Source organism: Phyllostomus discolor, chromosome 5 (assembly GCF_004126475.2).
Source record: "Phyllostomus discolor isolate MPI-MPIP mPhyDis1 chromosome 5, mPhyDis1.pri.v3, whole genome shotgun sequence".
Taxonomy (NCBI): domain Eukaryota; kingdom Metazoa; phylum Chordata; class Mammalia; order Chiroptera; family Phyllostomidae; genus Phyllostomus; species Phyllostomus discolor.
Window position 1 is genome coordinate 39,016,073 of NC_040907.2, and position 26,251 is coordinate 39,042,323.

General features: G+C 38.1%; 1 protein-coding gene across 3 annotated transcripts in view; it reads right to left on the reverse strand.

Annotated features, from left to right (window-relative positions):
• The window catches only part of USP24 (ubiquitin specific peptidase 24), a 131,931-nt gene that overhangs the window by 37,272 nt on the left and 68,408 nt on the right, over positions 1–26,251 (reverse strand). For all 3 annotated transcript variants that reach the window (XM_028513085.2, XM_036026155.1, XM_036026156.1), the window contains exons 29-42: positions 26,117–26,202; positions 25,640–25,733; positions 24,501–24,656; positions 21,616–21,713; positions 18,781–18,876; positions 18,460–18,688; positions 17,617–17,776; positions 16,601–16,756; positions 14,322–14,392; positions 13,274–13,434; positions 4,864–4,925; positions 3,591–3,782; positions 2,502–2,619; positions 221–365 (exon numbers count right to left, since the gene is read on the reverse strand). In XM_028513085.2, coding sequence (XP_028368886.1) covers positions 221–365; positions 2,502–2,619; positions 3,591–3,782; positions 4,864–4,925; positions 13,274–13,434; positions 14,322–14,392; positions 16,601–16,756; positions 17,617–17,776; positions 18,460–18,688; positions 18,781–18,876; positions 21,616–21,713; positions 24,501–24,656; positions 25,640–25,733; positions 26,117–26,202 — 1,824 coding nt within the window. The remainder of the gene's footprint in view (positions 1–220; positions 366–2,501; positions 2,620–3,590; positions 3,783–4,863; positions 4,926–13,273; positions 13,435–14,321; positions 14,393–16,600; positions 16,757–17,616; positions 17,777–18,459; positions 18,689–18,780; positions 18,877–21,615; positions 21,714–24,500; positions 24,657–25,639; positions 25,734–26,116; positions 26,203–26,251) is intronic.

Genomic DNA, 26,251 nt, shown 5'->3' on the forward strand with positions numbered 1-26,251 from the left:
ACTGAGAGTAATTATCAACTGACTTGAAAATGTATCCTCTTTAATTAAAGGGTAGCATTTAGTGATATACTGTAGGTTATAGTTGATTTGAGTATGTCAACACGATAAGCAAAAAAATAATACTAACTTTGTGATTAGAGAAAGAAAAACCATTTTAAAAATTCTATGGTTAAGAGACCATTCTAAAAAAATTAAGGGCATCCAGGTCTAGGAAACGTACATCAAACTCCTTGGTCAGAGCAGGGTCAGGTTGATGATGCATAGAAAGTAGTTCTTTTGCGATAATTTGAAGATTTGAAGGGGAGCTATCAGCCAACATTACAAGGACTTCATAGGCTGCCAATCGGCTATTTGCTGTACTGCACCTAAAAACAAAAGACACAAGTCAATTAAAAAATAAATGACCTACTTAAGTTGCTCATTCATTTAAATCAACTTTTGAAGTGAAAGTATCAGAGCTGAAGTTCCCCAAACAGGCAGGTTGAGTTGGGTCTGCTGGCAGAACCCTAGGGACTCGAGGGGGCAGCGCTGACTTCACAAACGAGGGGGCTGCAGACACTGGAGGGGACAGTGTGGCTTAGGGCCAAGGGTCTTCTTGGCTGGATGATAAAGTAGCAAAATCTTTCGTTTACAATTCCAGAGTACTCTTATCTATGGGACAGATCAGCAAGAATGCAGAAAAAGAGTCTGAAAATTTTACCAAAACCATACATAAGAATAACTAGCTTTCAATTAAAGTGTAAGTAGTAAGACAAGTTTTTGTAGATACCCTGAAATTCAAATATCATGGCATACCATTAAAATAAATGGCAGAAAAAGAAAGCTATACAAATCAGAATAGATGCCATAAACATTTTATATGTGCCTACAGATTAAAAAAAATTCTTTAAGGACACTAATCAACTTTCCATTTTGCTGAAAAAAAAAAAAGGAGACAAAAATACATACTTTTTTGCTCAATCATTCTGTTTCAACTGCTCACCTTTAATGGAAATCAATTTGGGGATAAAGAGTAATTTCTCACCGTCACCTATGCCAACCTTGCAATACTGGGATCACAGGTTAGGAAGGATACACAGAAAAGAGAACATCCAACCTCTGAAAGAAACACTTATGAAGCAGGGTGTAGACAGGTGTTCCAGACGGGGGTGTGAGGCTTTTAGATCAGCACTGTGCCAGGCACTGAGGACAAGGGCCATGGCTTCTGACAGGTAAAGAATGAATAGGAGGTGTCACATACACAAGCTAAACATTAGTAAGTTTCTTTTGTTGTTAGTGTGATGTAAGAATACCACTACTTGTAAAAAGAGTTTCTGTGTATTTTAAATCTCTTTCTGGCTTTGGGATTTAGGTGGGAAAAGGCTGGGAGGTATTGTGACAAATGGACACCATTCACTGCACTGGGGAGAGAGAAAATAAGATGTTTCCTTTTCTATGCAAGGCACTGTATATGATTAAAAAAAATAATTCCTGTGGATGGAGGATTACTTTTAATAACAAAGAGAAGGATTCATGAATAAAAATTTCAGTAGAACTGAAGATTTATTTTCTCTGTTCACTAAAAATGGATACAGTCATGTATTTCTACTGCTTTAATAAGATTCCCGCAGAGCTAGCACCAAATCTTCTAGAACAAGACTGGGACGGGGATAAGACTGAAGTCAGAGCCTGAGGGACACCCCAAGAGCTCTAATGAAGGTTTATTGCCTAAAACAGATTTTTGCTTATAAGGGATCTCTAAATAGAGAAATACCCACATCTAAGATTCCTCTTAAGATTACATTAAATATTGCTTATTATGCCTTGCCCATTTCATTAACCACTGAAATTATGTGGGAATTTTTTCACTGGTTAAATACCAAATACTGTTTCTTCAGGATTACTCAATTAACTGGTTTTCATGAGAAAAGAACAAAGTAAGTTAGATTTAGAGCAAATAACCTCCTCCTATCTCTAAGAGTATAAACATCACCCAAAAAGGGTTAGCATTACAAAAGGATCTTCCAAATTCCTACCCAGAGAAACTAATACAAAAATTGATTCTGAAATTACCACAGTAATCAATCATTAACAGTTTTAATTACCAGGACACTATCAGTACTCAGCAAATCATGAGGTTCACGCGCTATAGCACCTATCCTTTTCCCCTAGAAGAAACTCTCAAAACTCAAGGCCTACTGACTTTTACTTTGGACTGTATTCTTACCACCTCAGTTTCTCTTGGCATTTGTTACTGACCAAGTTAACCACATTATTACTTATTTTTCCATTTTGATGATGATAATGGTACCAGTGTACTTGCTCAGCACTTACTATGTGCCAGGCAGGCTCTTTATCCTAAGCCTTTTTACATGCATTTTTTAAAATATAATGGATAATATCTTATAAGCTATGCACACTCACAAGGTAGAAGATAAATTCCAAGTTAAGAAACTCTTTTTGGACTAATGTTTCAGATTAGAATTTTTACCCAAACTGAACACAACGTGCGTTTTCCATACTTTGGATGAAAGTCCTGTTGACTGATGGCGGCACTGCCAGCTGGAGAATGACTATTTAAAATAATTCTAGAAGCTCGGAAAAGGAAGTCATCTAACAATGGTTTAATGAGTGATGAACCTGGAATAGAGCATAATATTCATGTTGAGGATGAACACATTGTAATTCAAAGACCCTGTCTTGCACTTTCCTATCAGAGCAGCAAAGAAAAAGGCACCCAAGGCCACCCAACAGCAGAGCATTCAATTTACTTTAATGCTTAGTTTTTGGCAAAGCTCTTGGGGCAGAGAAGTAGGGATGGCTGGGAGGGTCAGGGGACAGGATACAAAGATAGACAAATGAGGGCGCCTTCCTTTATGAGTTGACAACAGAGTGAAAGGAGTCAAAATTTCACTTTAGAAACACAAATGCCATAAACACCACAAGGCAGATGGTTTGAGGGAATAAATCATACTTTGGGCCCAGGGGAGTCCATATAAAGGGTTCTGAAACTTTTAATATCTTGCTTTCAGTAGGAAAAAATGATTTGCCCTTCTTACCCTGGTTTAGAATCACTCTTTTCTATGTATCCCCAGTAGCCAAGAAGATTTTTACAGAGTTTACTTTGTATGATAAAAGTGATAATTAATGTTTTCATTTGTTTTCTGAATACAATTATAATACTAAATGTGCTTTTACAAATTATATGTGTACCCCAGGAGACTCATCCATCACCTGAGGTGGTGGTTGAGGGCTGCCTCTCTAGATGAAAATTACCCTTAAGAGAAGTAAGATATATAATAGATTGTATTTTATGAAGTACATAAGAGAAAAATCGAAACACCTATTTTGGATTGTAGTTTTTACTGCTCTTAAGAAGTTATGTGATCCAACTCTCTTGAACGCTGTAAAATTCTCTATGTAGTGTAGTGACGCAGGTAAAACACACTTTACATTTGTTAGGCACTGATCCAGACAACCTCCTCTTGCCTGAAGAGTCAATTTTCTATGCAACGCTTAGCACCTATCTTACTTTCCCAATTACACGCAATACCATAGCAATAAGTGAAAATGAGCTATTCTGCCATATGATGAGATGAAGCAGTAATTACCCAGCATCTCTTTTTCTGCCCCACAGAGTGAAAGGAGGGTCTTAATGAGCCGTAAGTGCCCTGCCAATAAGATGTTGTCTGCTTCACTGGTCTCACATTCAGCTGTGCGATTAGGTTCAAAGTTATCCAGCCAAGTAATCTCATCTTCGAGCATGGTAGCTGGGCTGATTCTTAACTGTTCCATTTCTGAAGCTAAGGGGAAAAAAAATCCATTTCTCAGAAAGAAGGATTTCCCTTCGTGAAGTCAAAGTCCTGAATTAAAGTAAGCAAAGTCAAGCCCCAATCTTTAACTTCATTGATCTCAAAACCCCCCCCCCCCCCCCACGAAACCCTATCATTAATAAATAGCAGGCTTTAGCTGCTGCCCACAGGACTATGAAGGCTCATGCATATTCATTCCCTCTCTCCATCACTCTCTCAGTCATAAACCAAACATGATGAGTGCTTCCTCTGTGCTATACGGTAGGGATTTAAGAAGAAGGAGGCAATCCTTGTTTCAAAGAAGGTCATGGTTTGGTGGGAAGGAAGGGATGAAAGGGTATGGGGAGAACCATGCTCCTGCAGTGTCACCTAAGCCTAGAGAGGGCAGAACTCTGCAAAGGGTAGAGGTCAAGAGCATAGCAGCAGAGTCTAGGCTTCTGGATAATACACCAGACTCAAGAGTACTACTCTGATCTTCTGTATCAAGTATTTCACTTCCCCTCCAAACAAGGATTTAAAACAAGATTCCATATTGGAAGTTGGGATTGGGATGGAAAGGAATGGTCATATTCTACTTCCACTGCACCATAACCCACAACCAGGGTTCTGGATGGGGAAGTAAAAAGTGATACTTCAGGAACAGCCAGAGCTGGACTGGCACTGGATATGAATCCTGTCTCTACTTCTGTCACTCACTTCTACTACTATCAACATATCTCAATAGATATTCCCTCTTTCTTTCAACAACCAATCTTTAGAAAATTGTCAGAATTGACTATATTAGAGAGAAAGACTATTCCTAATAGTTCTATATCAGTGTAATTAAAGTATGAGTCTTTGACAATCTTTAAAATCAACAAATCTTCTCAACACAATAATGGTTGAATATATAACACTGGAATATGGGTTTCACACCATTTTCAGGAAAATAAAAGTCAACTCCACATAATAATTATAATCTCATTTATAGCTGATACATTAAGTCAGAATTAGAAATGTCCATTTGACTTTTCTATTCCATCCCACCCCCTCCAAACTACCCCCGATACATCCAAATTAGACATTTACTTACTTGTCAGATCATCTAATAATTGGCACCTCAGATCAAAATACTCCATACACTGAGATAACAGTCTAGAAAACAAATTTCAATTATTAAAAGGAGACTGGTTTAAAAATAAAAAGCATTTTCCTGGGTATAAGTTGACAGAACAACTGAGTAAGTGACTTTTCCTAAGCATAAAATAAATACTTTTACATTAATTCAACTTTGATATTTTAGCAAGAGGCACACTATCGATTTTACTAATACAGGGACACTATAGGAATAATAGTATAAAGAAAGCAAACATCAAATCCATGTCATTTTGTACTGATGTACACCCAGGTTACATATATAACACACTGATTACATTCGTTTGTTTAAAAATCAACCAATTTTTATTGAGCACTATGCTTGGAACTGTTTCAGGGGAACGATGAACAAAAAAGACAGACAATAAATAAAAAATACATACATATCTCAGCTGGTGATACGGGTTAAGAAGAAAAATAAAGCAGAGTAAGAGAAGAAAAAGAAAAGTAAATCCTTTTATCTAGGATGATCCAAGAAGCTTTTGCTGTAGTCATGATAGTGAAGAACACAGGTTTTAAAGTCAGGGGACCTTGGTTTTAATCCCAGCTCCACTACCTATAGCTAGGTGTCTAGGGACAATTCATTTCAGCTCCCTCAGTTTTCTAATTTCTAAAATGTTTATAACAGTATCAGAAATAATAATAATGCACACATAAAAGGCTCAAGAATGCACTGATGATGAGAACAAACTCAGAACTAAGATTTATCATTATTAAAAAAGTGGGGATAAAAACACAGCTGAGTTCATTTGGCTATTGTGAGGGCTGAGCGATAAATATGCTCAAAGAAGTCAGCACGCTGAATGGCACACAGTCAGCTCACGGCAATTGCTATTATCACTGTCACTATTGTTATTGGGGAAAACATGTACCACACTTGGGCATTAAAATTAAGTGTTTTACATTCAAGAGATTTTTTGAGAGGTATGTTAAAAATTTCATCTCATGTTTTCTGTTTCTTTCCCAAAGTTTACAGAAATTTAGTGTCAAATCAGACTCTTAATATTCAGTTATATTAAATAATCTCTTACAGCAAGTTTAAGAATAGCTCACTTCTTTAAAATTGACTCATAAATCTCACCTAGTGAATCATTTATCTTACATGATCATAAAAAGGTCATCTGATTTTAGTAAACTTTTAACTAGGAAAAGATGAAATTCTAAAGTAAAAACTGCACAAGGGTCAAAACAGTTTCTATAGCTTTTAATCCAGATGCCTTTAACAGGGAAAAACCATTCTCTGAAATTTGGTTACTGGAAATATACAGCTAATATCTTATTCATGTTAAATCTTGGTGGTCAACTGTAACATAACTGAAAGTTTTAGCTAAATTTTTAACTTGGTGATCTTATTTTAGAAACCAAAATCCTGACTTCTTCCTGGTTATATTTTTGTTTTCAAGTTTCTTGTTGTCCTTTTGGTTGTGCGAGGAGGCACAGTGTGTCTACCCATGCCTCCATCTTGGCTGTGAGACTCTGACTTCTTCCTTATTTATAAATTTAGAATGTTAAAGTAGAAGGTTAAATGTTTCAAAAATTTACCTGTGATTCAGATGTGAGAAAGTGCATGAGAACAAAATAAAGGTTGAGATACATTTAACCTTATAATGAAGGCTTGCAAACTGATAGAAAATTCAAGGAAATTCTGATGACTATACATCTTATAACTAGGAAATACAGGTATTACAAAAGTCAATGATGGATTAAAGAAGAAATCACAAGGGAAATTAGAAAATATCTTGTGACAAATGAAATGAAAATACAACATACTAAAAGTTATGTTTTCAAAATAGTGCTAAGAGGAAAATTTAGACCTGTAAATGCTTACATTAAAAAGAATGATCTCAAATCAACATATAAAACCAGCGGGGGGGGGGACCCCAAACTCGTTCCAATGCTAGTAAAGGGAAGGAATAATAAAGATTAGAGTGGAGATAAACAGATAACAGAAAAACAAAACAGAAAAATCAACAAACCCAAAAGTTGGCTCTTTGAAAAGAACAATTAAATAAGAAAAAGAAGACTCAAATTACTAAAATTAGAAAAATAAGGACATTACTACTGATTTTACAGAATTATAAGACTATACTATAAGCAAGTGTATACCAATGATTAAATAACCTAGATGAAATGGAAAATTTCCTAGAAACATAATACTTACCAAGATTGAAACAGGAAGAAAGAAAATCTGAATAGGTCTATTACTATTAAGAAGGTTATAACAGGAAAGAAAAACCTCTTAACAAAGAAAAGCTCCGGAGTAGATGGCTTTATTGGTGAATTCTAATAAACATTTAAAGAAAATCAATACCAATTCTTCTGAAACTCTTTAAAAATTGATGAGGAGGGGACACTTACTAACTCATTCTATGAGGCCAGTATTACCCGATACCAAAGCCCAACAAAGACACAAGAAAATAACATGGACAACAGCGTGGTGATTGTGGGAAGGGGGTGTGGGTGGAGGTAGAAGAGGGTATAAGAAGGATAAATGGTAATGTAAAAAATACAATAAAAATAAAATTTAAAAATAATATAAAAAAGAAAAAACTACAGACCAATATCCTTCATGATAGATGATGTAAGAATCCTCAACAAAGTACTAACAAACATAATTCAGCAGTATATTTAAAGGATTATACACCATGAATCAGTGGAATTGATAACTGGAATGTAAGGATGGTTCAAAATATGAGAAATTGATCCATATAACATACTACATTAACTAAAAGAAGGAAAAAAACACAATACCTCATGATTACCTTAATTGACACAGAAAACAACCTGACAAAATTTAATGCCCTTTCATGAAAAACAGAAAACAAAAACACTCAACAAACTAGGAACATAAGAAAACTATCTCATTATGTAATAAAGCCCATATACGAAAAACCCACAGCTGACATCATTCTCAATAGTTAAAGACTAAAAGCTTTCCCCCTAAGATCAGGAACAAGGATGCCTGCTATAACTACTTCTATTTAACATAGTATTGGAAATTCTAGCCAGAGCAATCAAGTAAGAAAAAGAAATAAAAGGCATCCAGCCCTGGCTGGTGTAGCTCAGTGGATTGAGCACTGGCCCGTGAACCAAAGGGTTGCCAGTTTGATTCCCAGTCAGGGCACATGTCTGGGTTGCAGGCCAGGTCCCCCACAGGGGGGTACACAAAAGGCAACCACATACTGATGTTTCTTTCCCTCTCTTTCTCTCTCCCTTCTCCTCTCTCTAAAAATAAATAAATAAAAATTTTTTAAAAAGTAAAACAAAATAAAAGGCATCCAGGTTGGAAAGGATGGGAGTAATTATCTCTTTTGGCAGATGACACAATCTTATGTATGGATAACCCTAAAGAGTCCACACACAAACACACACACACATTAAAACTAATACATTCAAGGTTGCAGGATGCAAAATCAGTACATAAAAAATAGTTTCATTTCTAAACACCAACAATGAACAACAGGAAAAGAAAGTAAGAAAACAATTTCATTTACAATAGGATCAAAAAGAATAAAATCCTTAGGAATCTACTTAACCAAGGAAACAAAAGACTTGTACACTGAAATGTATAAACAATGCTGAAAGACATAAATAAATGGAACAATATCTCATGTTCATGGACTGGAAGACAAAATCTTGTTAAGACACCACTAACATCCAAAGTAATCTACAGATTCAGTATAATCCCTATTAAAATCCCAATGATGTTTTTGCAGAAATAGAAACACCCATCCTGAAATTCATATGGAATCTCAAGGGGACCAACTCCAAGAAGCCCACACAATACTGAGAAAAAACAAAGTTGGAGGACCCACACTTCCTGACTTCAAACTTACTATAGACTTCCGGCAAGATGGAGGAATAGGTGGACGCACCGTACCTCCTCGTACAACCAAGATTAGAAAACCAATAATTTACAACAATAATTTACTATCAGAATAACACCCAGATCCGGCAGAGGATTTATCTGAATGGAAGTTGGGTAGCCAAGAAGTTGAAGTAGACGCGTTCATCCGGACTGGTAGGAGAAGACGAGCCGGGCGGACACAGGGCTGGCTTGGGTTGGCGGCGCGCGGAGGTCGGGGGAAGGTTTGGCGTGAAATCGGTGCAAAAGCCATCCAGGGGCGCAAGAAGGCAGTGGTGATCCCTGAGTACGCAAGCTGCAGCTGGCAGACCCAGAGGGGTAGCGATTGTGGACCAGGGCAGAAGTCGAGGCCCAGAAGCCCAGACAAGGGTCTGAGTCCAGGGGAACGGAACTACAGCCATTGTTTTCTCCCGCCCCGCTCCCGCCCCACCCCCACATATAACGTCACAATCTTGTGACTGGGGTGCCCAGCCCCGGTGAGTACCTAAGGCTCCGCCCCCCACCGTAACAAGAGCAACCAGACCGAAAAAAAAAAAAAGGAGAGACGGGGAAAAAAAAATATGTTTTCAACAGAGCAGATCAGTCCCCCAGGACTCATCCTTTTGAGTGACCAAGAATTAGCCAATCTATCAGATGCGCAGTTCAAAACACTGGTGATCAGAAAGCTCACGGAACTGGTTGATTTTGGACGAAATGTAGATGAAAGAATGCAGATTACCATAAAACAGATGCAGGAAGACACGCGGAGGAGAGCCAATAGTGAAAGGAAGGAATATGAGTCTCCAAACAATACAGTGGACCAGAAGGAAGATAGAATCAACCAAGCAGGAAAGCATGATGAAATAAGAATTCAAAAAATTGAGGAAAAGATTAAGAGCATCCAAGACACCTTTAAATGTTCCAATATCTGAATTATAGGGGTACCAGAATCGGAAGGGGAAAAGCAACAGATTGAGCACGTGTTTCAACAAATAATAAAGGAGAACTTCCCCAATCTGGCAAAGGGAACAGTCTTCCAAGAAATCCAAGAAGCTCAGAGAGCCCCAAAGAAGTTGGACCCAAGAAGAAACACACCAAGGCACATCATAATTACATTAGCCAAGGTAAAAATGAAGGAGAGAATCCTAGAAGCAGCAAGAGGTAAGGGGACAGTCACCTACAAAGGAGTTCCCATCAGACTGTCAGCTGATTTCTCCAAAGAGACCTTACAGGCAAGAAGGGGCTGGAAAGAAATATTCCAAGTCATGAAAGACAAGGACCTACATCCCAGATTGCTCTATCCAGCAAAGCTCTCATTTAGAATGGAAGGGCAGATAAAGTGCTTCTCAGATAAGGTCAAGTTAAAGGAGTTCATCATCACCAAGCCCTTATTTTATGAAATGCTAAAGGGACTTATCTAAGAAAAGAAGATAAAGAAAAGACATGTATAGTAAAAGGACAGCAAACTCACAAATATTAACAACCACACCTAAAGCAAAACCAAAAGAAACTAAGTAAACAATTAGAACAGGAACAGAACCACAGAAATGGAGGGCACATGGAGGGTTAGCAGCAGGGGGGTGGGGGGAGGAGAGAGGGGGAAAAGGTATAGAGAATAAGTAGCATAGAATGTAGGTTGAAAATAGATAGGAGGAGGGCAAGAATAGTATGGGAAATGTAGAAACTAAAGAACTCATAAGTATGACACATGGGCATGAACTAAAGGGGGAAATGTGGGTGGGAGGGAGGTACAGGGTGGAGGGGAGAGAAGGGGGGAAATGGGACAACTGTAATAGCATAATCAATAAAATATATTAAACCCCCCTCCCCAAAAAAAAACTTACTATAACACTATAGTAATCAAAACAGTGTGATATTGACAGAAACACATTCAGATCAATAGAACAGAATCAAAGAGCAAATAAATATTTTAAAAATGATTCTTGATAGGGATATCAAAACCATTCAATAGGAAAAGAGAAATCTTTTTAAAAAATGGAGCTGGGACAACTGCTTATTCTCAGGAAAAAGAATGAAGTTAAACCTTTACTTTACTGCAGTACAAAAGTTAACTAAGAATGGATCGAAGACCTAAAAAGACCTAAATGTAACAGCTAAAATATAAAACTCTTTGAAGAAAACTCAGGGGAAACACTATATGACACTAGATTTGGCAATGTTTTCTTGGATATAATACCAAAAGCAGAGGCAACGAGAGAAAAACAGATACACTAGACTTCATTAAAATAAAAACTTTTGTGTATCATAGGACACTCTCAAGACAGTGAAAGAAACCCCATAGAATGGAAGAAAATATCTGCAAGTCATGTATACAATAAGGGATTAATATTCAGAATATATCAGGAACTCCTACAAACCGCCACCAACAAAACAATCTAATTTAAAAATGGGAAAAGGGACCTGGCTGGTGTAGCTCAGTGGATTGAGCGCTGGCTGTGAATCCAAGGGTCACCAGCTCGATTCCCAGTCAGGGCACATGCCTGGGTTGCCAGCCAGGTCCCCAGTAGGGGGCACACAAGAGGCAACCACACATTGATATTTCTCTTCCTCTCGTTCTGCTTCTCTTCCCCTCTCTCTAAAAATAAAATCTTTAAAAAAATGGGAAAAGGACTTGAATAGACATTTCTTCCAAGAAGATATGCAAATGGCCAATAAGCACATGATGAGATTACTCAACATCTCTCAACTTCAGGGAAATGAACATCAAAACCATAATACGATGCCACTTCATGCCCATTAGGTCGATTACTATCAAAAACAAATGCTTATGCATTTCTGGTAGGAACATGAAACGGTACAACCACTGTAGAAAACAGTATGGGGGATTTTCAAGAAATCAAACACAGAATTTCCACATGATCCAGCAAATTCCACCTGAGTATACACCCAAAGGACCTGAAAGCGGGAACTCAAGCTGACACTTGTATACCCATGTTCATAATAGCATTATTCATAACAGCTAACAGGTGAAAACAACCCAAATATCTATCTACAGATGAATGGGTAAACAAAATGTAATATACACATTCAAGAAAGTATTATTCAGTCTTAAATAGAAATAAAACCCAGACTCATGCTATGACATGTGGACCTTATAAACATTAGGCTAAGTGAAATAAACCAGACACAAAGGACATGATTCCACTTATACGAGGTATCTAGAATACTCAAAATCATAGAGACAGAAAGTAGAATGGTAGTTGCCAGGGGCTCTAAGGAATGGGGAATTAATGGAGAGTTATTTTTTTAATGGGTACAGAGTTTTAGTTTAGGATTATGAAAAAAGTTTTAAAAATGGACAGTGGTGATGGCTGCACAATAATGTATAATTACGTTAAAATAGTACTTATGTATATTTTGCTACAGTAAAAAAAAAATTCTAACAAATCTTTAAAGAAACCCCACCCATTGTTCAATGATTTACAGTAGCTTTGTAATATATTATTAAAATTAGCTTGCTGTCATATATGTTATAAATCCATTTAGCCAGTTAATTGGCTTTTGACTTCATATTTTTCTCGCAAAGAAAATTTTAATTTTTATGGGGTCAGATTTTATCCTCTTATTTAATGATTTCTTAATGGGTATGCAGTTTCAATTTAAGACAAAGAAATTCTTCAGATGGATGGTGGAGATGGCTGCACAATGTGAATATACTCAATGCCACTGAACTGTGCATTTAAAAATGGTTAAAATGTTAAATTTTGTTATGTATATTTTACCACATTAAAATAAACAACAACCAAGTTTAGTTGCTTACATGTTAGGAGTTTAGACTAGCTCTAACATTTCTTCCATCCAAGGGCTTTGATTTATATAACGCAAATACACAAGGAAAGTAGATACAGATTTCACAAATCTTTGTGGCACCTATAGGCCCCACAGTGTGAGCTCTGGCGTCAGAAAATTGGGGAAAGTAGCTTCAACTTGAGGTCAGCATGGGGCCTCCCATCCTGGGCCTAGACTGAGGCACCTCTGTATTATGCAGGCTGGTGTAGCGAGATGACGGGGGGCAGGCAGAATGGATTTACTCAAGTCATTCTGTGGGCCTGGGTCACAAGCCTTCTTACACATGCAGTCATGTATAAAACCAAGAAAGTAAGCTAGCAGGGTACAGCTACATAAAGCTACATAAAGATGTGGTGTTATGAGAAAGTGACATACAAGAGCTCACATAGGTATGCTCACATATGTGAGCAGCGTGACCTTTACACAAGTGATCTGGCTTAATTTCAGGTTCTCACCAACCAGTGAGGCGGAGGTGGGAGCTGGGGAGCCGTAGAGAGAAGAAAACCTAGCGTTATTCTAACTCTGCTGTCCTGAATGGGGAAAAACATTGAAATGCCCTCTTTCAGGCACAAATGTTAAAAGAGGAAGGGTAAAATTCTTCTGTCATCTCAACAATGCACAGTGGGCCTTTAGGGGAACAGCATACAAATCATTCTTTCTGTATAATGTGAGCTTCCTCATCTTTATTACATACCTCTGATTGACTCCTCTCATAATACTAGTTGGAGACCAGAGAGGCAGCTGAGCTGTGAGAATCACGCCCAGAAGAAACTGATTTGGCTTCTGTACATCTGGATAAGCTGAAGTATCTGTCTGACTAAGAGTATACAGCTGATCACAGGCAACACGACGAATCTGAAATTACATTAGTGGCAAAGAATGTCCACCAACCAACACTTAGTGATTGCTTAAAAAATAATTTTCCTTCCAAGTCTACATTTTGAAGGAAAATATAAGAGTTTGAATGTTCCAATCATTAATGGTAAAGGTTACATTGAATAAACGAGAATTAAAAACAAGTATGTTTTGGGAACTGATTTCCCAAATTATTCTATTATTCTACTCTAATCAGCAGATTTATAATGTAATATAAATGAAAACTAAAAAAGTTAATTTTCAAGGTCATGTAAGAAAATCAGAATTATAAAATCTAATAAAAGTTCATGGCTTGAGTTGATCTGTCTTGCTTTTGACCAACATGTTAATGCTTAATGCCAGCTGCCCTTGCCAACTATGGGCACGGAACGCTGGCTATAACATTTTCTTTGTAATAAACAAACACAAATTAATTGTAGCACTGGCCTCGTAACTTTTTGTGGAGTATGGAATAGAAAGGAGGGCAGATAGTCCAAATGGTCACTTTGCTTCAAAGTTGTCTGCAGCGCCTTTGTATGACCCTCTGAGCAGACTGAATGTCATTCCTCTGTCCTCCCTACAATGTCACAGGAATTCAGAGAGCCAAAGACAAAATAGGACCAAAGGGCTTTTTATTTTCAAAAAGTAATGTAACCATTTGGCTGGTGTAGCTCAGTGGACTGAGCCTGGGCCTGCGAACCAAAGGGTCACCAGTTCGGTTCCCAGTGGGGGCACAAACCTAGGTTGTAGGCAGGGTCCCTGGTAGGGGGTGTGTGAGAGGCAACCACACACTGATGTTTCCCTCTCTTTTTCCCTCCTTCCCCCTCTCTAAAAAGAAATAAATAAAATCTAAAAAAAAAAAAAAAAGTAATGTAACCAGTCCTTACCTCAGCACTTGGTGATCCAAGTAGAATATCAATGATAAAATCAGCAACACAGGGCAAGTTATAGAAAGATGCTAACAATAAGAATAAGGAGAATTGGAGGTAGAGAGAAAATTAAGTTAGGCAATGCATTTTCAAAATTTCAAAAATTTTGAATAATTTAAGCTTAACTATAGCAGAAATTCCTTTCTTCTACATGGAATGGAATTCAGAAACTTCGACAACTGCCTCCATGGCTGAGTTTCTGAAGTGCTCAAGAGCAGGACTAGGTCTCGGTTACCTCTGTACCTCCATGTTTTAGCACAACGCCTCACACGTACCATTACAGAGTAAATGTGTCTTGTGTTGATAAACTATCAATACTCCTGAACTACAAAATATACTCTACCATAAACTTAAAAATGATAAAAATAGCTTAAGAAATGTTGTGATTTTTTTGGTGTTCAGTTTAAAATACCTGTAATTGTAGGAAAACTGAACTAAGTATGACATATGATCAAAAGCATGTCATGACTCACACTTCTCACTCATATATAAACCTTCAAAAGCATTCTTGCTCAGAGTAACTAAGTTTAGATACTATTGAGATGTGCCGTAAATACACAGCCTTTTCTGTGTGTTTATCTTGGTTACCTTATACAACAAATTTGGGTGTTGTAGTAAATGCATAGTGATCACCGATCCTATATATGAGGCAGCCTGAATCAGTCGTAACAGGGAAGAACACAGCTCCTATGCGTTGTGGTAATTTTTAAAAGCGGAGCTGTTAAGACTGTTCCTGAATAAATATTTATTGAGGACCTACTACACACTGGGCAGTGTTTGGGTGCTGGAGATTCAGTAGGGGAGAAAATGGACAAAAGTCTCTGTCCTGATGGAGCTTACAGTCTAGTTGTAGAGGGGTGATGACAATGAACATGACAAGGAAATAAATTATGTGTTATAAAATGATAGCTAATAAAGCAAAAAATAAGGTGAGGGTTTAGGTAGTGCCAGGGTGACAGGAGCATTGTGATTTCTTTAAAAAGGGGGTCACAGAATGTCTCACTAAAAAAGTGACATTATACAAAGACTTGTGGGAGATGAGGAAGAGAGAGCCACACAGATAGATGGGAGGACGTACCAGGAAGACGGAGCAGCCAGTGCCAGGGCTCGGAGGCAGCAAAGTGCCTGGAGTAGTGGGGGGCAGCAAGGAGGCTGAAGCACAGAACGTGAGGAGGCGAGCAGGAAAAGGTGAAGGTACACAGGTATCAAGGGGGTAGATCGTGTCGGGCCTTGAAGGCCTCAGTAAAGACTTGGATTTATTCAGTGTAAACTGAAAAGCCACTGCAAGATTTTAAACAGAGTGATAGGATCTAACTTACATTTAAGAAGGTCCACTCTGGTGACTGTGTGGAAAATAAACTGCAAGGGTAGAAGCAGGGAGATTAGTTAGGGCACCATGGCTATGATCCAAGTAAGAGATGAAGGCAGACCAGAGGGTAATAACAGCAAAGGGGTAGAATATAGGTACAGTTTAAAGGAGGATGTGCTGACAATTTAAAAGTGGGATGTGAAAGAAAGAAATTGAGGATGCCTCCGAGATTTCTGGCCAGAGAAAAACTAATAATTAAGTTGGGAACACTTCTGGCTGATATGGGTCAGATCCATAGCTCAGTTCTGGACATGTTAAGTTTGAAAAGTCTATCTGATATGCAAGTGGAGATGTCAGGGGTGTGGTCTGGGCTATAGATCCAAATCCAGGTATCAGCGTCTAGAGGGAATTTCAAGCTGTGAACATGGGTGGGCTCAGTGAGAGGATGAGAGTTGACAGAGGCAAGACAGTGATGAGGGACTGGACCCTGGAGGGGTTCTAACCCAAAATGTGTGATGAACGGTAGCCTGCTTTGCTAAAACCAACAAAAAGTTAAAAGGGCAAATCTTGAGTCTCCTAATTTTTAAGTGGGGTCATTATCAGTTTAGGAATTGATATATAATTCTAATTCTATAGTTTATGAATTACAAATTTAGGTTGTTTTAATTCTTCAACTAGATAGTAAGCTCCTGGAGGGCAACACACTACCTTTTATAACACCTACTGTGGGTCCTTGTATATAGAAAGTGCTCAATAAATACTCAAAATTTAACTACTCTAGCACTATTTGTACCTATTCTACATGCCAACTTCCCCCACTTTTCATTTCTATTAATATGACCTTATTTATAAAGCACTGTCAGTAATTCCCCACAGAAACCTGGCCTTTTCCTAAAGGAGATGAGTCACAAGCAAGCCTCCTGCATACCCAGCTGCTGGCTCCGAAGCTGTAGGCAGGTAACAAGGAGAGACAACGCCTCTCCCGCAATCAGGGAGTCTTTGGTGGACACGGACTGCTGCCGCACACAGATGCCTGCGTGCAGGGCTACCGGTTCTCCTTCACTTCCAGAGCTGCAATTGCTTCCTAGAAACAGGCAAGCAGGAAGTTACTGTAGATCCTACAGGACCAGTGGGACATTCTAGCATCCTTTTAATGTGTTCCCCAGAATCCTTAAGTGAAATTAAATAGTTCAAGAAGACAATTTGGTCTAAGACACAAAAAAGACTTAATCACTTTATGTGACCCTGACTTTGCACAGAAAACACATTTCAAGGCACTAAAAATGTGTTTATGAGGCAAAACTAATTTCAGGTGGCAGAAGTAAGAATAGTGTAGTTTTGGAGGTAAGAGGGATTCTTTCTGGGATGTCAGAAATGCTCCTTATCTTGATGCAGGTGGGTTAAAAGATATAAAAATCCTAAAAATCCCATACATTTAACACTTCTGCACTTCACTATGTCACGCATTTGAAAAACTTTATTATTGAGGTGTACACACACACACACACACACAGACTTAGCAGGGAAACCAAATGAGACTGAAAAGTAAAGTCATTTGTAAAGGTCTAATAGAAAATAAATGGCTGAACCAAAATAATTACTTTGCCAGGTAGAAATTCTAGAAAAATTTTTATTGCAGCCAGAATTACTGGCCTCATAACATTTTACATTCAGCAAGATAAAAATTGTTTGGTTTCCCCTCGTACTCTGTGTTTGTAAATGTCTTCTTTTTCTTAATTGAAATGGCATGCACACACACATACATATATACATACAGTAATGTGTACACATCTTAAGTGTATAGCTCGATGAATTTTTACTAATGCTGAAAAGCAAGAGAAAAGGCTTTCTCCTTTTAGTGACTGAACAACCTACACAGAGATGAGTCTTACAGCTATTTCTTGTCCAATGTTCTAATTACTTTATTTTTTTTTTAATCAGTACCTGAACTGCTGAGCCTGTTTCGAATTCCAGCAGGAAACAAGGAATTACTTTCTTTAATTGGCTGGCTACTCCCAACAAGGTCAAGCCGTCCTGCAGCAGCAGCCCACGACAGTCTCATGAAACAAGCCACAGTAGCGGTGAAATCATTTACTTCCATTGTCTAGAGAAGTACGAAAGAGCGTTATGAGAAAAGGTGGTACTGGAACATGTTCCACTGGCTTCTAAACCTTCCCAACAGTCTCAGTTTCGGGAGACTCCTTCCCCCCCTAGATTGTCTAGAGGACCACCTTTTTAATGCTTCCATTCTGTTCCAAGACTTCCGACATCTCTGTTACCTGTAAAACAAGGGCTCTGATCTCCATGCTCTGGCTTTAAATTTCCTGCTGACTTGGTTTGTATCCTTTCCGCGTGAACTACTGTGTGACCTCCCATAAGATCCTAGTTTTCTCTCACTTTGCTCACACCCCCCCCTTTTGCTCCAACAGCTCTTCTTTCTCTTGTTCTCCACACTTATCTTTACACATCTAATGCTTACCTATTCTTCAAGGCCTACCTCAGATGCCACCTGCTACATAAAATCATTCATGACAGCCACAGGTAATCATTCCACTTCCTCTAAAATAATTCCTAGAATGCTCTTTGCCCTTGTAGTTCTCTTATAACACCTGACATTTTCCACCTTGAATTATAGTTATTCCTAAACTAGTGGTCTCTTTCTTATTATAAATTTCTGTAAAGCAATATTCATGTCAATATTCAATTATATCTGAATGGCCCCTCCCAGCAACCAGTCCTTTCTAAACAGGAGGTACTTAGTAACTCTTGAATACACAAACCACTTACTTGTATTGCAACTCGAGCAGCAGGGATGATTTCCTCAACCCTAATAGAAGACCTGTCAGACACCGACAGCTGTCGGTAGGATGACTTTTCCGGGGTGCCACACAAGGACATCTGCCTGCTGGTCTGCCGGCTGACGTTCCGGAACGGGCGAGAAGAAAGTGCTTCTATGCCGTCTTTGGTGAGGTCTTCATCTAATAACGTGGGCATTGTTTGTCCAACAAGTAAAAATCTTACAAGGAAATAAAAAGGTACACTTACTCAAACTCAGTCCACACTATTTAAAATAATGAGATTGGTAAGAAAAGTAAAGGCAGGTGTTACCTTGCGAGTTGCAGGCAGATAGAATAAACTCCCTGCCTTGTTTCATAGTCGACTTCTGATGGAATGGAGTCCCTCTGCATGACATTTACAACCAGACTTCAAAAAAAGAGAAAAAAGGCAGGATATTATAGACTTCTATTTCTCTCATAAGAAATTTTCTGTTGGTAATTTAATTGTTAATAAATATATCAGTCACTCAAAACTTCTACGAGATCCTTACATAGAGAATGAACCATCCATATCTCTATCACAATGAAATCTTATGACCCTTATAACTCTGCTTGTCCTTTTAGACTCAGACTCCTTGTTAAGGCAAAAAAAAGATGCCCAACAGACAGTGTTTGCAGAGTTCCTCTTCTCACTAGCTGGTTTGAGCTCACTGATGTACCACCAGTAGAACTATCAATTCAAATATATATCCAGACCTGTATGTTCAATAAAGCTTGTTTTTCACAGCCCCTACAACCTATATTACTGCAGAAGCTTCCCAGCTGTTCTTCCTGCTTCCATTCTTGATGTTCCACCTCCAAAATCTAGTCTCAAGAAATCAATCAGAACGATCCTTTTAAAATATGAATCAGATATGGCACTCCTCCAATAGCTTCCTATTTCCTACAGAGAAAAAAAAGGCAATCTCCACAGTAGCCTGTACGGTCCCACATAACCTGACCTTTGGTATGTCTGGAACCTCCCTGCCCCTCTGCCGCCTGCCACACTCTGCCCCAGCCACACTGGCCTCCTGCTGGTCACTGCAGGCAGACATTAGGTCGGTCCCTCTAAGGGGCAGTGCTGCTCCTGTGGACAGCTCTCTCCAGTTATCTCAAGGTCTCACTCCCACACCTCCTTCACGTCTCTGTAAAGCACCACCCCATCAGTGAAGCTTTCCCCGACCACTCTACCGAAAACCACAACCCTTTCCATCCCTTCTTTTTTCTCCACAGCTCTTATTACCACCTGATGTACATTTTTACTTTTGCCTCTACTGTTTGTCTCCCCTCTGGATAGTTAGCTTCACAAGGGTAGGGGTTTTGGTCTCATCTATTCACTGCTCTGTTCCCTGTGCTCAGAACAATGCCTGGCATGTAAATTAGCTGATATACAACAAGCAGCCAGAAGGAAAATGCCTTCATCACCACACAGCTCTGTGATGGGCCGAGTAAACCAAAATGAGTTGTCACAGTAACATCTCCACAATGTTGAACAAAGAAGAAAACTGTGCACTAGGCCTCCCACTTGCTTGGGAATTCCTTCAGCTCCAGCTCTCTTCTTCTCCTCCCCTTTATCTCTTCCCGGTCTCACCCGATTCCTCCTCCCCTCATGGCCTCCAAACAGGAACTTCAACTATCTTCTGCTCAAACTGCAAGCCTGTTTTCCCTTTTGGAGGAAATGGCATGCCTACTTCTTCCCAGAGCAAATCTCCTTTCAACTGCAGTAGAACTCAGCCCCTTAATCGATCATCCCTTTTTCATCTTTGTTCTTTTCTTCTTCCCTGGCCCCTTCTAGTCTACCTACAAAGAGAACCAAGTCTTCTACAAGTTCAAAGCAAAACAGAAGTAAACTTTCCCCTTAGTTATTCTTACCATCCAAGTACTGTCACCCTCTTCTTGTCCCATACTGTAAAGCAGAGATGTCACATCCACTTATAGAATGTACCATCCTATTCTTGTACTTGTCACTCAACTCTGCCACCTGCTTATGCCCTAATGGCTATGCTTCCATACTGGTGCCTCCCCCAAATCTCTAACGCATTCTCTGCTTCTCTTGAGAGCGTCACAATTAAACCATCCACTTCACGTGACTCACATGGACCTCATATGCAAATGAATTCATTTCTCTTGACCTCCTCTGTTTCCTCCATCTCCTTCCATGTTTATTCCCCATACAGACTAGAGATTCACCATCTACCAACTCCCACGCTGGAAATCACAGGGCCATTCTCTGGAAGTTCCTACCATAGTCATATATCTAGTCATAAAGACTTGCTTATTTTACCTCACAAATGTCATCCTACCACTGCCCTAAATTTAGAACTTGTCGTCTCTTCTCTGGACCAGGTCACAGCTCTTAATCATTCTCCCTGCCTTCAGTCCCTCCCACTTCTACTCTTCTCCACAGTAATCCCTGGCTTAGAAACTTCCTGTTTTTCCAACTACAACAAAATGTTGAAATTCCTCAATGTGATCCTTCTTTCTCCCCTTATCCTTGGCTTCACAAGTTCCCACCCCCACCTTTGGCTTAGAGCACGCTGTCCTCCTTATTTACCTAGGGAATGACTACTGGTTTCACAATCCCCAGCTCAAATGTTAATTTCTATGAAGCACTTCCTAATCTTATGACCCCCCAACCAAATTTAACCAATTTAACCACTACTTTTCCCTCTAACCTCTATTCTCCAAAGCACTTTTGATAAGCCTCTGTATTAATAGATATAGTAACTATTAAACCATGACACTCTGAAGGGCAGGGACAATACTTAATTTGTCCACATCCTCAGAACTAATACCTTACACAATGTGGACTATGGGGCATCAAATTCACCTCGTCACGAACTGAGGCGGGGACCGACAGACACTGACACAGCCTCCTATCCTTTACTCTGCCTGAGAATTTCCCACTACCTGAAGGGAAAGAGATGTGCTTCTCTGAGTTTTCCAAACAATCCAAAGTCATAAAGTGAATTAAAATAGCCCAAAGGTTGAAACATCATTCCTTCTTATTATAACTTTCATAATGCTTCACAAGACACCTTATAGGAATAAGTGAGGCTTGGCAAAAGAAGTTAAAGTAATATAATCATTTTCTGCAATTCATGTAACATTGTACTGAAATGCTAACCTCAACCCTCCTGCTTTGAGGAAGTTCTCACAGAAGGATTTTGCACAGTTTCTTGCCATGTCATCATCGGCTGTTGGCATGAGTTTGGAGCTTAGAACCTTGGAAACAGATAAGCACAATTAATCACCCCAACATTTCCAGCAGGAATGATTCCTTTACTAAGTAAAATAATCACACAACTCAAGTCACAATCCCTTTAAGTGCTGCATGCTGTTTTTCTCCCAGAAATATAAGGAGCCTCATGTTTCACAATTAAATAATCACATTTCCTAAGTTCTATTTACCTAGCTAGAAAAATCTGTTTTGAAGAAACCTGATATGTTCCTTTCCTGAAACCAGCAAATGTGACTGTCAGTCTCTCTCAGGCTTAGGTAAGAGTAGATACATTACATGATATGCTAGATATGTTCTTGAAAAACTATATAAATTAAACTTTATAAAACAGACCATTTACTAAAAATCTAGATGAGTTCCCCATTAATGATTCTTAACTTCTTTCTACTCACTGAGCATCTACAATGTCCTAGGAGGTGCTTAACACGCATTATCTCTTCATGTCACTATGCATGGCATATATATTTTACTTTACAGGTAAAGACCACTGAGAGGTTTAGTGACCTCCCATTCAAGGCCACATGATGAGAATTTAAATCCAAAATGTGTCTCACTTTAATATCCATGCCCCTTCTACAACACTGGCATATTTACCTAAAGGAAAGCATAACTGAGTATTTTGGTATGCAGAGAATTATTTCACGTAAATAATTAAACTACAGTAAGAGACTACAAATCCAGTTCACATTCTGGTTTTACCCTGTACAAGCTGACAGATCTCAGGCATGTAAGTTTCCCCTTTGCCTTACTTTTCTCATCAGCTAAAGTGGGATAATAATTACTTTTACCAGAGGATTGTTTAGATTGAATAAGGTAACACAAGCATAAGGTGCTTAGTATAAGCAATGGCACAAAACAAGTACTCAGTAAACAATTGCTTATTTAGCTATCATCTGCCCCTATGAAGCGATGGGGGTTTTTATGAGCTTAGATTTTTTAAAAAATTTTATTTAAATCATTGCTCAAGTACAGTTTTCTTCCAGTTTTATGAGCTTAGACTTTTAATGTGAGATTTTTTTTTTTAAAAAAGATGCTTCTTCCTGCTCTTCAGGAATTGGGTTCATCAGCCCTGGATTATGAGCACCGCATGGGAAAGAGGGAACCCTCTGTAATTCTAATGCTTCCTGCTTGTCGACAGCCACATGCACGCACTCCCCATGCTCACTGGACAATAATGTGGGGGAAAATGTAATGTTTCTTTACAGGAATCGGTATTTGGAATATCCACTTTGAAGTTTCCTAGTAGGCAAACATGAGTTAAAGATCAAAATGTAAGAAATATAACCTTTCAGGTAAAAGTAAAAATAAATGCTTTTGGGAGTGTTACATTTTCCAAATGTTTTCTGTTGTCTAAAGCAAAAGAAAACCTACTAAAGGAATGTCCAGTTACAAGTCCTAAAATTGTACTGGAGTTATTTTACCATTAAGTCCTTTGGTTCTAAGATAATGCCATCTAAATAGCTGATGACAAGCACCATGGGATCGTTCTGTTTGCCTGGGTGCTCTCAAATGAGGGCACTAAGATTTATACCTTAGCTTTTTTGAGACACTCATTCAAAAGAACATGACGAATCTGGCGGCAATGGAAAGTTCAAAATGTATAAGCTTAAATTGGCCCAAAAGTTCTAAGCAATGTTCTGTTTTGGGATATTATAACTATTTTGAATGTCCACATTAAATAAGTATATGCTTTATTTTAAAAATATTTACTATTTTCTACTTTTTAATCCAATATATCTTTTGATAAGAATAATTATTTTAAGGGAAATATGAATGTTACCATAGTGTGAACATATAAGTAAGCAATAGGTAGACCATAAAAATGAATGAATATAATTATGTATTCCAATTAGATTATCAGATGAAATAAAACTTATAAAAAATGCCCAAGTAGGTACCCTTTAGAAATTATGACCTTTATTATGACTCAAAATCTACAAGAGAAAACAATAATTTGATAATTAAAGCTGCTTGAATAACTGACTACTTAGATATAATTTCCTTGGTCAAAGCAAAATCATCAAGGGCTTTATTTTCTCCAGACGTGATGTGGCACAAGGGTGACTCCTGACCCTCCAAGAGCAGGACTGCTTCCACCTGGGTACTTCCCCACATTGCTTTGTTAATGCTTTGCTTTCAAGGCTCAGTATATCCGCCTCACCTATATCTTATTCATAAGACCTTGGAGCAAATATCTTAGCCTTTCAGCTCTGACCTCCAAACCATCACAATGAATGGTAATAAATGTTTACTGAACTCAATCTACTACTAGTTTAAAGCTACTTTTAGGGGCAGGAAAATAAAAATATTCTTTCGCTCAAATTCTTCCAATGGCTTTTTTTAACCTTCAAATAATAATAATGTCAACATGTCTCCTGACAAATTCCTCATAAAGCTTGATTAATGTCAACCAATCACAATACATACAAAAAAATTTAAATGCATTTAATAACAAGAAGTCTTAGAATTAATAACTGATATTATATATGCTTGCAAAACTTGTAGAGGAAGGTAATGACAGATCTTAATAGATAAAGCTTCCTAATTATTTATTTAGATGCTATTCTGCAAGTATAACAATGTACACAGCTATAAACTGAAAAAAACTGAGCAATTACAAAGGCAAAAACCACAATGTTTCAAATTTATATTCTATTTGGTACTTTTTTTAAAACTAATTTTTAACAGATCAAGCTTGTTTACTTATCTCTGCCATTGGCAAACACGATTCTGCAAGCCCAAACAAAATGAGAAGAAAGAAGGTCTCTTACTTCTAAGTTGTAGAGCACTCTGAAGGTGGACATTCCCGGAGCAAAGGATCGAAACAGACTTTCTAGAATTGAGCTGGCGCTTGGCTGGTGCTGTTGCTTTGAAGAGAGGGATGGAGACTTTGAAGACTGAGAGCTTGTTTCAGACAGCAATGTTTTCTAAGTTTAAAAGAACAATAATAAAAAGGAATGTATGTTTTGTAATGACAAATAAAAAACCAGATCTGTATATATTCTAATATTTTCTTCCTTTTTAATATAATCCAAATCAATGACATTTAAAAAAATTAATCCCATAAAGCCAGATCACTCTGTGATTATTAATCAGACATCAAACTATCACACAAATGGTAATTACTCAACAGCATTATAATCCTATTTTAAGCAACACCAGCACGGTTGTCTGAATTTGTTTCTATGTTGTAAGACTTGTACCTCTATATACTGATGATGAAATTACAAGACTGCAAAAGTGTTAGCTTTGACACTTTTCTGAACATATGCTAGTGATATATTTTATTATATTAGTTCTCTTCTCCCTCAAGTTAATATGTAAGTCAAATAAGATAAGACTGACTTGATATAAACAACCAATGAAATATAAAATTTGTATCTTAATTCTAACAACTTTGTTCTAAATTTATTCTGAGAACATAGACAACATTATGGATAAAACATAATTTTGATATATACATAAAGGAACAATAACCTAAAAATTAAAAAATGAACTTTAAATATCGACAGCGAAAAAATTAAAAGATAATCCATTCATGTAAACAACTCGAACACAAGCAACAATCACAATCAGAGAGGCGTCATGAGAGAGGGGTCAGAACTACAGTCTGATCTCGGACAAGATACTTCATCTCTCTGGGCTTTGGTTTCCTAACCGCACCATGAAAGCAGAAGCAGACGATATTCAAGACTCTTGTAGTTTCAAAGTTTGACATCATTTTTGATTCTATCTATATACTTTAAAAGCCAATGAAGTTCTGATTTCCATTACAGAGGTTCTTTAGAAGAAGAAAAATCATTATGGAAAAGATGATATCAAATGACTTTAGTGTGATTTCATGTTGTATTTTCACTGAATCGTGGTATAAAATTCCATGCCCGTTAAATAACTATGAAGACATTCATACCTTTCTTCCTAAAGAATCAAGCTGATCAAGGGCTTCCTGAATGGCTGGATCAGTGGGTATCAAGAGCAGAAGCTTTCGTACTCGCAGAGTTATCCTGAAATTTTTCAAATTTAAATTTTTTTTCAGGTAAATCACAGTTTCACTAACAGAGTCATTTAGTATGAGATGTAAGGTCAAATATATCCAGTGAAAAGTCACTTGGTTCCCTAACCTTTATAACTTTCTTTCATGCCTTATAATTATTTATATTTACTGTGCTGGCCAGAGTGGCTCAGTGGATTGAGTGCTGGCCTATGAACCAAAGGTTCACCGGCTCAGTTCCCAGTCAGGGCACAAGCCTGGGTTGTGGGCTGGGTCCCCAGTTGGCGGCGTGTGAGAGGCAACCAATCTAAGTTTCTCTTGCACAGCAATGTTTCTCTCCCTCCCATCCCCCTCTCTAAAAATAAATAAATAAATAAAAACTTAAAATTTATTTACCTTGGCTCCTCTAGATTGGCAAGCTGGTAGAGCATGTCAAATACGTTACATACAAGTGCCATCACAACACCAGGAAGGGATTTCTCCTGAAAGAGGCAAAATATAGATACAAAGTTACAAAAGAATTTTTTTAAT